At 41.6% G+C, this 15,634-nt stretch overlaps 1 protein-coding gene across 1 annotated transcript in view; it reads right to left on the bottom strand.

Moving 5' to 3' along the window:
• Window positions 1-15,634, bottom strand: part of pex7 (peroxisomal biogenesis factor 7) — a 69,546-nt gene that overhangs the window by 51,198 nt on the left and 2,714 nt on the right. Inside the window, exons 5-6 of the mRNA XM_085770993.1 lie at window positions 15,174-15,251; window positions 14,963-15,071 (exon numbers count right to left, since the gene is read on the bottom strand). Of these exons, the coding sequence (XP_085627119.1) occupies window positions 14,963-15,071; window positions 15,174-15,251 (187 nt within the window). The remainder of the gene's footprint in view (window positions 1-14,962; window positions 15,072-15,173; window positions 15,252-15,634) is intronic.

Raw genomic sequence — 15,634 nt, 5'->3', positions numbered from 1 at the left:
TGTCACCGTGTGGCTTCTCAATGAAACACAATGGCGACGGCGGTGGCGACAGCTCGCGACCATAGAAAGCAGCTCGCGACCGGTCCACCGGACAAAGTCCGTTGGTGATGTTTCACGGATGCGTGCTGCGTCGCTAGAAACGCATCAAACACGTAGCGCATGTTCACCCGCCTCCCCTCCTTCCCTCCCTCCCACCCACATGTCAATCACTGGTGCAAGGAAAAAGACAACTTGTGTGCAACAACTTATCCCGCTGCTTTTAAGCCTCTTGAGATGAACACAGACAAGACAAACATCACCAAAGCAACTGGCATCTAGTCTAAATTAACTGTGTAAACCAACAGTGATGTTAGTTTCTTGTTTTGTTTTGTTTGTAATAGTTGTCAGTTGTCAAGTGCAAGTTTTTTTCCCTCTGGCATTATAACACTCCTAATGCACTTGTTTAATTTTATATTCTATTTTTATTTTTTTTTTAACTTTTATAACACAAGACAGATTTTAGTTATACATTCAATAGTGTCTGTTGTACCGAAACCGTACCGAACCGTGACCCCTGAACCGAGGTATGTACCGAACCGTGACTTTTGTGTACCGTTACACCCCTACCGACAAATAAAGGTAACAAATGACTATAGGGATTATGGCAATGGGCCAGTTTGACAAAATGTTGAACTATCCCTTTAAAATCGGTCTGTTGTAATGATCAAAATCCAAAAAGGAAGTCTCTAAGATGAAAAAACACTTGACACAGTTTGGTTGGAAAGGAAAGCAAAGAGCTTTTGTTGTTGCAGAGCTGAGAGCAAGACGAGTTGGCACCGCAAATGACACTGGAGGAGATCTGGAGGGAAGATTGAAGCTTAACAAACACAAACAAACAAACACACAGAGAGATATGTAAACTCTCCTGCTGGAGATGCTGGAGGTGGAGATGTTGTGTGGCACTGAACCAAACTGGGGGGAGGTGTAGAGGAGAGAGAAGAGGAAGAGGAGGAGGAGAAACATGAGAAGAAGTGAGGAGGAGAGGCAGAGAGGAGCATGGGAAACCCTGATAAGCTTATCGGAATGAGTCGCCATCACTGCCACCCCTCCCTCCCTCCCCCCTCGTATCTTCCACTCCCCCCTCTTCAAAGCCAGACCCTGGCAGCGGCCTCTCATGCTCAGCGCTAAATGCCACCAGAGGGGAAGCCTCCACGGGGAGATAAGGCAGCGATTCTCCACCCTACGCTAATGCTAGCTAGCTGTTTGACATCTCATTATCATCCATCCATCCATCCACTCATCCATGAGACCCACCAGAGCAACAGACCGCAGCGCAGCGCACCGCCGGCCGTGTCATGTTTCACTTTCTGTTAAATAACATCAGGACAATAAACGATGCTCCTACAGTACATCATCTCTGACTGATGCCGCCTCTCTCTCTCTCTCTCTCTTTCCACTTATTATGTAAATTCATCCTCAGCTTGATGACTGAGTAATGACAGCATCTCAGCTGCAGCCTTCAACAAACAGCTTCTAACATACATGTTGGTTTAGAGGCTAAAATAACGTGGCTTTACATTAAAAACGGCTGATGCTGATGCTGATCGTCACTTGGCAAGAGTTTCTGCAATAGTTGTGTTTACAAGGCAAGAGGTTAAATTAGCAGGATACACGCCTTCAGGGGAGCTTGGAGGCTTCAGCTACCTTTTCAGCATGCTAATTTCAAAAGAAAATACAACCTTTAACTTTACTATAGCTACTTTTATAAAAAGAAAAAGTGCTTGGAAACTAAGAAAGAATAAATTATTTGTGTGAATTCTACTTGAAATGTACACTCTATGTGGTTTGGTTTGGTTTGGTTTGATTTGGTTTGGTTTGGTTTGTACTCAACTGATTACGTTTGCTGGCTGTGAGTGTGAAATATGGGCAACTTAATTGGTGTATGACACATAAATAAAATAAATTTCATTCAATGACTTGAAATTACCGAGGTTAGAAACAGTTGTTGGCCAGGAAATGGATTGAAAGTTAGTGCCCAAGTCACAATGTTTCCTCTAGATTGGTTAAAAAAAAAAAACAGCTATAATGCTAAGATTAGCATTGGCGAAACAAAAAGAAAAGATTAGTAATGATAAAGAAATCATAAGTTCATCTTTAGTGTTTTACAACAAAACAAAGGAAATTCATTGAAATTAATTAAACAAGAAACAAACAGTAGTTTTTCATGCTATAACGGGAAAAGTTTTATGTAGTTTAACCTAACATCCAATTATTCCAACAATAATTAATGGATTAGTAAATAGTCAATATCAAAATGTCAATAAAAACTTCAGAGAATCCAAAGTGTCTTCAAATGACTTGGTTTTTCCAAACTAACACTTGAAAACCCAAAGACAAAAGTACATCAGAGAAGCGAGAACATGTTCAGCATAATTATCAATTTCCTGCACAAATTGACCGATTGCTTCAGTTTGGTCGCATTAAAGGAACTGGACACTGTGTTACAGGCTCGGTCATGTTAGTGCTGAGTCCACAGTACAGACCCGGTGATGGTTCCCCTGTAAACCCACTGTCCTCCAAGCTTCAGTCGCCACAGGTCAAAGAGACAAACTGTCAATTACAGCAACACGGACAGCTGCGTTTTTTGTGTTTAGCAGTAAGGAAACACTTGGATCTATTTCCAGAGGAAAGTTTTTCTGCAGCTCTCCGCCTGACTTCACTTTTCTCATTTCAGCGAGGCCTCAGTCGTCAAAGGCCTCGCGGGGCAACGGCACCGACTTTACTCAGGATGAACGGTGTCAGAACGGACTAGAGGAAGGTCGACCTTCGTTACAGATCCAACAGTCCGTGTTCGACCAAGCAGAACCACAGGGAACCAGACCATTAGACCCCATCACCCATCTATCCATCTTTAAAAACCCCAACCTCCAACCACGTTTCTAAAAACTATTACCATGCATTCATTCAGCACCTTGAGAAACAAGAGTTCACATAGTGCTTTGACATTAAAGCAAAAGGATTGAACCCAGGAGGAACTACAGTCACATGTGAGGTGATGTAAGCAACTAAAGGAGATAGAAATAATATGGAGGAGGCAAATTCAATGAAGCAGCATGAAACAAAGAGTGACATCAAAAGAAGTAATGTGTAATGCACCAAATTATTGCATTTTCTTCATAAAAAAGTGCAATACCCGCAATTTGTAATAACTGAGGCAAAATGTAACAACTTATTACAAAATGCGGCAAAGTTTATTACATATTGCGTTCAAGATTTCTATTACAAAATGCGGCGTTATTACATGATGACGTGAAAATTTATTATATTATTACATAATGCGGCGTTACAAACCGAAAGAAATTGAAGATTTTAGAAGCGTAAGAAGAGAAATGATAAGATAAAGAATAGAAGACGACAGAAAGACAAAAAGTCTACATGACATAAAAACAAAAACTCTTTGTCCAACACCTGATATTTACTGAGTTACTGTTCCACTTCCTTTAGAGCTGCAAACATCTGATCCAACTCAACCTGACACATTTTCTATCATCATCTCTTCAGCTTTGTGACAGGAAGATGTTCTTCATCTTTCCAGTAAAGGTAGAAGAAGTGACATGAAAAAAAAAAAAAAACTGAACGATCAAACTCTCCTCGCTCCGTAAATGTATCTCTGCAGCAGATTTAGTCAACACTTCACTAATAAACAGCTGCCTCCTCTGTCTCTGTGTGTTTGTTGCTCAATGCGCTGGCTGATTGCATCATTTACACAACTGACTGACATGAAGAATCTGAGACGTACACGTCGCCGTCACCTCGGGCGTCTGTCATGGCAGGAGAAGCTCCGATGGATCTAATAACATTAACAATGGCCTCGCTCCAAGTTTCCCAATAAGCCATCGTGCAGAGAGCCGAGGGTCTGAAGGAAACTAAATTAAATGCAGCAGCTATGAATAAAATTAACTGCAAAGGCTGCATGGGGGGGGGGGGGGAATCAATGTCTAATATAGACAGACTGATATTGATTCTAAAAATCCCATTTACATTTATTGCTGCTTTTTCTCAGTAAACATATAAAACATTAGCCACATGTTGGGTTCAGTGGTCACTTCAACTTTCAGGCGTTTCTTGCTAAGTTTTATATTCATTCATCCCATTTTTGTTTTCCCAAGAATTTGGGACCAATAAAGTAAAATGATCTTTTCATATATCTATCTAGTCAGTTCTGGTGTTAGCTGATCTATGGTAACGAGATGATGGACGGCTGATGGAGTGAAGTCAACACAGTGATACCAATTAGCATATAATCTATAAGTGAGGAATAAGATAATCAATAATAAAACATCTATGAATTCCCTGAGCTATGTGATAAACTGATAAATTATCTAATGGACCATTGACATCCACTGGTTTGTAATTGATATAATACTGTGAGCAGGAAGAATCATCATTTATGAAGTATTAAAAACCCAATTACCACAATCACATTATAGATGATATTGTTAATCCATAGTTAAACAATTAGAGCTGGGTTCATAAATTAGGACGTGCAACATTCATTTTCAATGATTTACTGGTGCAAACTTTGATATTTCTACTCTAGTAAATACAAATATACTGCAACAGCTGACATCAAAGGTTAAGTTATGAAAAGAAAAAGAAAAAACACTAAATGATCAGCTGGTTCTTTCACCGATGCTCCAGTGGAAGAAAGAAAAACTAAAGAGAAATTGTGATATTGGCAGCGCCCGACATCGGGGGGTTGGTTTTCTCACCTTTGCCTCTGCTCTCGGAGAGTAAATACGTTCATGTGTGTTAGCAAATTATCACGACTTATCGATTCAGAAAATCTCCAGAGTCGTGTTGTACCAGGACCTTCTCTCTCTCTCTCTCTCTCTCTTTGTATTGATCGCCGTCCTTCCTCTCATTACAGCTGTGAGCGGCCTGAAGCTGCTGTCTGATGGGTTAGACAGGAGCCTCCATCAGCAGCAGCAGCCTGGAGAGAGTTCCCCGCCGCCCTGTTCACAGCTCAGAGCTCCTAATAGAGGCTGGGACTGTGGTTAAATGAGAGGGACGCCTCCTTCTTCACTTTATGTCCATCTGTCCGTCACTTTGTCTCACCCCATGTCTCCTACTTAAAGACATCTGTACCCAGATACGTTGGTAATTAGTTGGGTGCTGCTGGTCATAGCAGACCATCATCACTGCTACCACCTGTAGCTTTTATCATGTGTGGCTGAATAAGCTGTAGGAAAGTTTTGCTAATGGAATATAGCCTATATGTTAGCATTAATAAGAGGGATGCTCCGATCGATCAACCATACAATCATTATTGGCCGATTTGGACCCTACACAGGTTGATCAGCGCGCTCTCAAAGCGCTGATCAGAAAAGCCGATTGCATGAAACACACAACACTCAACTACCGAGTGGGAGCTTGAAATGCACTATGATTGGTGTCTGAGCCATTATCCCAATTCCTTTGTAAACCTTTCTGTACTACTAACAGACTTTAGAGTTCTGGAAAAGCGATTCCACAAGATGGGTCCAACATACAAAACAGATTCTTTACCCATATTACCCCAAACTGTTTGGGGGCACAACATCTGTCAAACTGCCCCTAGTAGAGTACATATGGACCTCAGTAACCCAATTAAAATAATTACTAAGTAGTTGGGAACATTTCCAAGAACGTTCCTATGGACATTACACAGCTGAGACTCGATCTTGTACTTTTAACCATCCAATCCTATCAAAATGGGTAGAGTCCAGGTGAGTTCTCACGGGGAGATTCACAATGATTCTTATCGCCTTATTTTCATGAAGATTGAAGTCTGAATGGGTGCATGGCCTCCATATGGGTGGTACCCCTTCCTGTGCTGATCGGCAACCCGATCTTCTATTGGTGATTGAGAGGACGATCCACAATCTTTTTTTTTCTTGCCGTTATAAAAACGCACACACTGCTACAGCTGTTCATATCAGTTTACTCTGGAGTATGACAAAGGAAAACACCAAAACCTCATGTTTGACAAGCTAAGAGCTCGAAACTAAGCAATAGTTCTTTAAGATACAGTAAAAATGTGTTGGTTTTTCAGCTTAATTGTTTGATTTTTCTTATTTTTTCTCTTTTTTAGAATGACTTCTTTGTGTTTGGTCTTTTTTTGTGGAGTTTAGTTTAATTTATCTTTATTCTGTTTGGTGTTTTTTTTTAGCTCTTCCCACCTGCAGCCATGAATCCTGGAGTCTGCAGCTCGTTCTGGGAAGCAGACAAAGTCAGGAGGAGGAGGAGGGTACAGTTCATGTGTTGTCAAAGTTTCCCTGAGGCCAGTGTGGAACACACACACACACACACATACACACACACACACACACACACACACACACACACGAGTGACGCTCAGTGAAGTTAGGAACAACACAAATGTGACAGTGTGTGTGTGTTTGGCAGTGAACCTTCTGACTCTGATGGACGCAGGCTATCAATTATTTAACCAGACGCTACCTGGTATCACGAAGCACACACAAACAAACACACACATACTGTAATTGACACAATGACTGTGCGTGTTTCAGTGTCCTGCAAAAACACAATTTGGCTGACGAGCTCTTTAGTCTCTGGCAAAACATTCACACACACACACACACACACACACACACACACACACTGCTGCTGCTGCTGCTGCTGCTGGGGAACAGATAGACGGTGGAGCCTCGGCCGCTGCTGCAGCTGCATACAAATACAATTAATCACATTTCATTGAGAACTGGACCGACCACCACAATGTAATAAAACTGCAATCACAAAAAAATACAGTTTTAAAATCGATTTGTCAGTCATAGTGCACAAAACAACGTGAGTTTACCTCTTTAAATATAAACCAAACCCACCAAACTCAAACCAAATCATTTCTTTATTCTCATCTACAAAAACTCACAAAAAGGCATTTTTAACCCTGGTGGTTCACCTATTTTATATCGTTTTTATGTTGTTGGGTTTTTATATTGTTTTTAAATACCATGGGCCACAGGATTTATACTTGTATTAAATGTTTCATTGGATGTCACTGTTTTCTTATCTGTACGTTGCAACTTTGTATAAGGGTTAGGGGTTGCTAAATAAATAAAGTTAAGATAAATAAAGGTTATTATTAATATTATCTGACTCTTCCGCTGCTTTCAGCCTCCTACATGTCAACTGGCACCTCTTTTTTTTAAAGTGACTTTGACTTCCTTTGGCTTTTCAGTTTTACTGTAAAACGTAAAAACAACTTCTGTTAGTTCCTGAACTGACACTTCAGCTGCTCTCAGTCTTTAATGAGGCTTCATCAGATACTTTGTCTTATAGATTTATAGTCAACACAAGGAGTTAAAGAGAGTCCTGCTTCAAAAAAAACTATATGTTTTGATTCATACTTTAATTTTCTAGTCTGACAACTGGATTTCATTGCCCACATTAACTACTGTGAGTTACAGATGTTCTTTCACAGCTGGAATCATGATGTTGTTGTTCTTCTCCGTCTCATTACTGACCCTCCGACTTTTCACTCATCCATTCATTCATTCATATGAAAATGAAGGAGCAGAGGGTTTTCAGTCACTACACATCTATGGACCATCTGTAATACTGTATATTATAAGGAAATTGATCAAGTGAACTGAAATAAGCTACTACATTCTTCAATCTAACCAATCTGAACCAACATCAAACAACAGCAGCTCAATCTGATCAAGTTTTTGTGTTTTTATTGTGACTGTGCTCAGGCAGGAGGATTTTCCTGAGGAAAGAGTGAGATTGAAGCTTCAGGGGAGGAAAAGAAAGAAAGGAGGAAAGAGAAAGAGAGCAGGAAGTAAATGAAAGGAAACGGACAGAAAGTGGAACAGAAACAAGACAAACGACTGGAGCGGCTGTGGTGAAGCAGGTGGCACACACACACACACACACACACACACACACACACACAGATAAAGCAGAGTGGTTTATTCTGCTCCAGGTCAGGAGTCGGAGCAGAGCAGTCGACCTGCGGCTGCAGCAGCCGCTCACTCATCAACCAGCACCAGAGACACACAGTTCAGTCTGTTCACTCTGTTTCTGCTGCACAATAATGACTAAAGAAAACACTGTACCTCACACAGCTCGGATCAATATCAGCAGCGTTTTAAATGTGCAAAATAAACTCAGTGTAGTGAACATCCTGTCTCTGCTGCACGTCGATGTGAAAAATGACTTAACCCGGTGTTAAACACAGACCAAACCAATACATTTCCAAGACTGTATCCAGTCCCAGTCCTCATAATAACCACGTGTCTTGATATTTACATTATTCCTCTTCAGCTACAAAGAAAAGATGATTTGGTCTAAAATCTGAACCATATTTAATGTAAATAAAGTTTGGATTGAACATAACAACACAGCACAGAATCTGCTGAATACTCCTCCCACTGTTGTTTCATTATTTTATGAGAATAGACAATAACAGAACACAGGTCAACAACATTTCTCAGATGGAGACCCGGTGCTGATTTCCTCTTTTAAACAGCGTCTGCATTTAAAAGGCTCAACAAAGTCTTTTTCATTCTGTCACATTGGTTACAGACAGATTTTATTGATATGTAGCAAAAACCTATCACTCATACTACTATAAAGGTGGAGACGAGTTGTTGTGTCGTGTTCCAGATCTACTGGCTCTGATTGATCACTGATCGACAGGTTGGTGACGTCCCCCTGATCGAAACTGATCAATTTACACAGTTATCAATCAGGACCTGCAGCCTCGAGTCTGAAACATATTGACTCTGCAGTGTGTGTGTGTGTTTGTTTGTGTGTGTGTGAGTGTAGATTGTCATTTTTTACTGATGTGAACTGAGGATCAAACCTTTCTCTCTCTCAGGTCCAGAACAGGTTTTGATAAAAATCTGGATCAAAATGAAACAGAGCTGGTGCAGCGACAGAGAGGATTCTGGGTGCTAAAGTGTGCGTGCGTGCGTGCGTGCGTGTGTGTGCGTGTGTGCTGCAGAGCTCCAGAGCTGCAGTGGTCGTCGTCTTATCTGATGCTCACAGACCAAACGAGCTCTGAGGCTCAACCAGCATCGTCATGTGACCTCGGAGCTCTGCAGCTACATTCAAATAAATCTTTATTGACAGCAGTTCTGTTGTTACACACTGGCTTGATGAACAACTGTCACTTTGGGGTTTTATTGCATATTTTGTTTTGGTAAAAGTCTGTTTGGATCGATACATAAAGTAATATGACTGGTTTATTACTAGTTCATTAAAGCAGAAGTAAGCAGAATATTTGTGTTAATATAAGTCTTAAATAGTTCTATCTTCCGACAGCAATCACTTACATAGAGTGTTTGGTCTGAAACACGGGTCTGTCAGTCACTCTGCTCTGCTCTGAGCCGAGGAGAAAACTTTCCTTGTATCCTACAACCTTTATCCAATGAGGAGAGAGAACAGCATAAAGGGGCGGTCCTCTCTGTGTGTGCAGCCAAGGGATGCGCGTGAATGTGGTGACGTAGGGACGAGGGTGGGGACTGCTTTAATTAGCTAATTATCTTTTTAACAGATTCCATAAAAGGCCTGTTGTTTCCAAATAGTGAATCCAGATTCTTCTAATCTGGATTTTTTAAACTTCATATTTCACTATTAGTTACTGAGCTTCTTTGTTTCCTCATCATCCAACATCTGCTATCTATCTAACAAGTTACAATACAGCTCCTTTCACCAGTTATAAATAATAAACTCATTCGTTAGATCACTTTATCTTGCCAAATAATGAGCTCTCATCAATAAAAAATGTGTTTTAACTTGTAAATAATTGTTTATTTACAGTGTTAACAAGCTAATTAACAACATTTTCACAACTCCACAACTCTTTAAAGTGACAAAAGTGATTTGTTACTAATTATTTTTATTCGAAAGACTCAAACAATGTGAAAATCAATCAGTTATTGATTATTTGTTATTATTTGTAACATCAGTCGAATTACAAACTGAGTTTTGCAAAAAAAAATCTGAGACGTCAAGTGGGAAAATCAGATTTAAAGTTTGTGGATGAGAAGAAGATCTGAGGAAGTAAAAACAAATTGAAATTTCTTTAAATAAATTTGAGCTCATGTTTCATCGATGACGTCTCAACCTGCGTCTTTGAACAACCTACACACACACAGAGACACGCACACGCGGCTCGGAGCAACAGGAGCTCCTCGTCTCCCTGGTTAGAGAAGCTCATCACAGATTTCCGCTCGTTCTCACAAACTAATTAACCCAAACTCATTATCCAACGAGTTCAACTCAAACCGAGCTGCAGACGACGGAGATTCGATTCCAGCTGCTCCGCAATCTGATCAGAGAGCTGACGAAACACACACACACACACACACACACACACACACACACTCAGAGCGCTCGCCCACGCAGACGGAGGAGAGATAATCCAACTGCCCCCGAGGGTCCAGCTGATCGACTCAATGATCTAGTGAATGAGGAGGAAGAAGATCTCTAAAACTCAAGAAGAAAAAGGAGAGGAGGAGGAGAAGTGAGGAAGAAGAGGATGAGAAGAACAAGAAGAAGATTATAGCTGCTGCGCAGCAATGGGTCGGGTCCGGGCTACTTTTGGGCAAATTTAGGCAATTCTGAGCAACAAACAGGAGAATAGGAAGACAAGACAGTTGTCCTTATAATGTCCAATTTGCATTAGTTGAGGATTGAACCCACAACCTCGGGAACCAAAGACTGTTGTCTATCGCACTGAGCTACTTGACAAGTGGCATTCAACAGTGGCTTCACAAATTGAGTAAGTCATTCACTGTCGTGTAGGCAGATTTGAAACCACAGTAAAAAGAAAAATCAGTTTTTGAGGTAAAATAATGATATGTATTTGTCAAACATCTACTATGAGTCTAAGATGTTAAGAGCTTTTGCACATGGTCCAGTCCAAGCTATTTGGATCATCATCGTCATCATCTCCCTTGCTGGGTCTCGAACTCACAATCTCTGACACCAAGAACCAGCTCTTAACTCGCTGAGCTAATTGGCTGTTAGCGAGACCTGCTGTGTAGCTTAATTTATCCACTCAGGTGAGTCAGTGCCCAGGCAGCTGTTGTCAAGGCAGATTTCAAAAAGTATCTAAACAAAAATCTGTTAATACATAAATTGCATTTAGACAGCAAAACAGCTTGAGGACATGTGACATTTTGATCTGTCATCATCACCCTTGTTGGGTCTCGAACTCACAATCTCTGCCTCGAAGAACCAGCTCCTAACTCGCTGAGCTAATTGGCTGGTAGTGAGACCTGCTGTGTAGCTTCATTTATCCACTCAGGTGAGCCAGTGCCCGGGCAGCTGTTGTGATGAAATGGTCAAAATGTCAATAATTCAGTCATCTAAACAAAAATCTGATAATACATAAATTGCATCTTGACAGCATGGAAATGTTGGTGATTTGTTTTTAATGATACGTGTTTTGCTTCATAAGAGAAAATATGATGTTTATAAATTCCACTCTCACATTGGCTGCAGTTGTTTCCATGAGAGCAGAATTCAAAATGTTCTCAAAAATTCAGTTTTTGAATTAAAATTCTGATATTTGCTAAACTTCATCTACCATGACTCCAGAATATTCTCATTTTTTTTCAGGAAGTTTGAAAATGTATTTAGCAAGAATTTGATGGTATATGTTTATAGTACTGTTTACAGTCAAACGTTTTCATGCACTGTAGGCTCAATTTTTGCTTAATCAAAAATCCGAGAAACAAGTTTTGTGGAGGACAGTCTGGAGATGCTCTGTAGCAAGTTTGGTGACAATTGAGCAAAAATTGTGGGAGGAGATACATTTTAAAAGTTTTACAGTTATTGAAAAAAGCAGAGTGATGGACTTCATAATTTGTAATAAGTTTAAGTGGACAAAAGTTTCAGCAGTATTGAGGCTACATTGTGGTGAAGTTTCAAAACTGTAGCATCTACCGTTGGTTTGGTAGGAATTTTTAAAGTTTTTAAATTTAAACGCTTATTGTGCCCCCCCTAGGAGGGGGGGGCACATGTCCTTGGAGTTGAGTGCATCTGGCATGGGACTGAACCTTTGTGCAAAGTTTGGTGAGTTTTCGCCCATGGGAAGTATGACTTCCTTGGAAGAAGAAAGAAAGAAAGAAAGAAAGAAGAAGAAGAAGAAGAAGAAGAAGAAGAAGAAGAAGAAGAAGAAGAAGAAGAAGAAGAAGAAGAAGAAGAATTCCTAGGAATACAATAGTGTCCCGGCAGCTTAGCTGCCCGGACCCTAAAGAGGAGAAGAAAAATAAGAGAAGAGGAGGGAAAACAGGAAGACAGTAAGAAGAGGAGGAGAAGGAGAAGTAAGGAAGAAGAGGAAAGAGGAAAAAGGAGAGGAGGAGAAGGAGAAGTAAGGAAGAAGAGGAGGGGAGGAGGGGAGGAAGAAGAAGAAGAAAAGGAAGAGGAGAAGAAGAGGAGAAGAAGAAGAAGAAGAGGAAAAGAGGAGGAAAGTGAGGAAAAAGAAGAGGAGGAAGAGAAGAGAACATGAAGAAGAACAAGAAAGGGAGGTGAAAAAGGAGACGAGAAGAAGTGGAGGAGGAAAGGAAAAGTAAGAGAAGAAGAGGAGAAGAAGAAGTGACGAAGAAGAGGAAAGAGAAGAAAAAGGAGAGGAAGAGGAGGAGTATAAGAAGAAGAAGAAGAAGAAGAAGACGAGAAGTAGAAGAGGAGGAGGAGTAGAAAAAGAAGAGAAGAATAGGAGGAAGAGGAGAAGAAGAGGAAAGAGAAGAAAAAAGGAGAGGAGGAGAAGAGGAAGAAGAGTTGCAGCAGGTTTACTTTTTACTCCTTTAAACCTTCAGGTTGTGTTAAAGGACGACTGCACAACTTCAACTGACACAACAACATAACAACACTGCAACACCGCCACCTGGTGGAGACACTGACCAGGTGTGTTGCAGAAAAACATGGAAACACCATAATGATCTCAAGTTGTGAGTGATTCATGTCTCTCTTTAGGCTCCACACACACACACACAGCAGTTTAACCATCATTCATCTCCAGGAGGGAAACACAGCGTCCGTATTTCCACCACTGTGGAAACTGGACCCTGAACGCATCACCACAAACCATATAAGTTTTGCTGCCTTCATGTGCTATGGTACAGATGGTATTTTCCACTTGTCAACTGGTATTTATCAGTGCGTTGTGTTCATGTGCTTTTGTTGTTGTACAGAGAAAATAAAGATGGTGGACACACAGATTCAGACTTGTTACTTGGGTAAAACCGTAGATATATGACACGTGCTGCATCTACGTGTAGCCTATCTATGGGGTAAAACAATCTTGGATTGCCTAGTTCATCTCTTACAGCAAGAAGATGAATTATCAAAACTCAAACGGTAAATATTAATATTCATGGAGATTTAGCACTGGCTATTTGGCTAGCTTTTTAAAAGAGTTTTTTTTTTTTTTTTTTACTGCACATGCACGCATACATAAAGTGAATAGCTGCTAACTGTTTTCTAAAGGCTTGCCTTGCTTACCATTAACGAATCTTGCGTTGCTCGCCGCCATGTTGAAAAGGTCAGAGGTTATTTTCATCTCGGCAGCTCGGGCATTAAAAAATTCTACGAGTTGCCCAGTGGAAAATACCACATGAGAGGGTGTTCATGTGCACTTTTCACGTCGTCTTTTGGTATTTACCATAATTACCATAGCACATGAAGGCACCATTACAACCCTCTGAAGTCGTTGTCGGCTGTTCTCAGGAGTTACAAGTCCATTTAAACTAGGGATGTCCCGATCCGATCACGTGATCGGAAATCGGGGTCGATCACGTGGTTTCAGACTCGATCGGAATCGGACGTTACATCCCGATCAGGAATCGGATATATTACATATCTACATGTCAGGGTTTTCCTATCTGTCTAAAGCGAAGACGGGCCGCATGGGGGACGTTCAGATGTATCATCTTTTGCACTCTCAAACACATTACTTTTACTGTAGACGTTCGTCATGTGCGCTCATTACCCAAAGCGACGCGCATTCGGTGCAGCGTGCTTGTGTTTTGTGCATGGTCTGTGGCGCACAGCTCCACGGTGTGTGTGTGTGGCTGCGTCGTCGCGGACAAGTAACGATATGAAATGACGGCGCTTGCGAGAGTGTGAGAGACGATCGTGTCACCGTGTCAGCTCACTGTTTGTTTGTGTGTGTGTGGCTGCGTTGTTTCACTGCTGACTTCCAAGCAGCTTGTTGTTGATGTTTGAGCGCTACACACACCTGCAGCAACAACAGTCACTGCAGCTTCTACTGAGAGCGAGTCCGACGTAACGCACGTGAGACCGACACACGGACCGACCGCGCAGATGTCGCGGACATTGTTAAACTTCTCATACTGTTGAATAAAAAACTACCGTTGTGTTGCGTGATGGCAGATACAGAACCAGGTATTTATTTAAAGTTAGAGAGGGAGAAGGAGCGAGGTGAGCTGGGTGAGGGAGGGAGGGAGGGAGGGAGAAGGAGTGGAGTGAGTGAGGGAGGGAGAAGGAGCGAGGTGAGGGGGGGGGAGGGGGGCAGACAGGCAGGAGAGGGTGGGATCAGGGGAGAGAGGCTGGTGATTGAGAAAGACATGATAAGCTATTTTATTTGACTTATGGATAACGGCATTAATATTATACTGTGGAGCTACTGTGCTAATATACATTGAGAGTTTACAATACTGCAATAAATGTCATGGGCTTGTTATTGAGGTAGAGTATTATTGTGAGATTGTGATATTGTTACATCCCTAGTAGAGCACAAAGAACAGAAAAATAGTGGGATGATACAGTTGATCTACATTAAAAACTTTACTGCATTGCCAAAGTATCGGATCGGGACTCGGTATCGGCAGATACTCAAAATCAAATGACTCGGACTCGGACTCGGGGGCAAAAAAATGTGATCGGGACATCCCTAATTTAAACAACACAAAATCTCTACCTGTGTGTGTGTGTGTGTGCTCACCTGAGGCCGAAGCAAAGCATCCTGGGATGTGAGGAGACCAGACGGTGCTGTAGACGACCCCCTCGTGACCTCTGAGTGTGGACAGCGAGTGGCTCAGCGTCGGGTCCCACTGGACGGAGGAGGAGACACAACAACGCAACCACACAAACTGATCAAAACACAATGTGGTCACATGATCATCAGACAAGAAGACAAAACAAACCAAACTCACCACTTTCGCCGTGTGATCCCACGACCCGGAGACGATGAGGTTCTCTCCTCTGGTCTGACTCCAGTCAACAGCGTACACCTTCACACACACACACACACACGAGTCAAATAAAGCAACGTTTTAAAGGTACATTGTGTAGGAGTTACTCCATCTAGCTTTGTGGTTGTATATCTCAAGCAACTCAATGGTATTTTTCATGCTGCATTCACCTGAAATTTGGCAGACGGCAGACGGACGACCACTGCACGTAACGGCATAAACAAGCCTCTCTATGTAAACAAGTGGTCCGTCAGCACGAGGCAAAACAATACACGTGACAATATGTTGTCATGGCGATGTGGTATTGTTTACCTGACCCACGTTTTACCGGCTTTCTCTCGACTTCTGTGACTAAAATGACATCTGGTTTGTTACCGACCGACGGCCGTCTGCCCAACTGCAGGTGAATGCAGCATCAGTGT

Source organism: Trachurus japonicus, chromosome 24 (assembly GCF_045865225.1).
Source record: "Trachurus japonicus isolate A0001 chromosome 24, Traja_1.0".
Lineage (NCBI taxonomy): Eukaryota > Metazoa > Chordata > Actinopteri > Carangiformes > Carangidae > Trachurus > Trachurus japonicus.
Note: the sequence above shows the minus strand (reverse complement) of the source record. Positions and strands in the feature narration are given on the sequence as shown.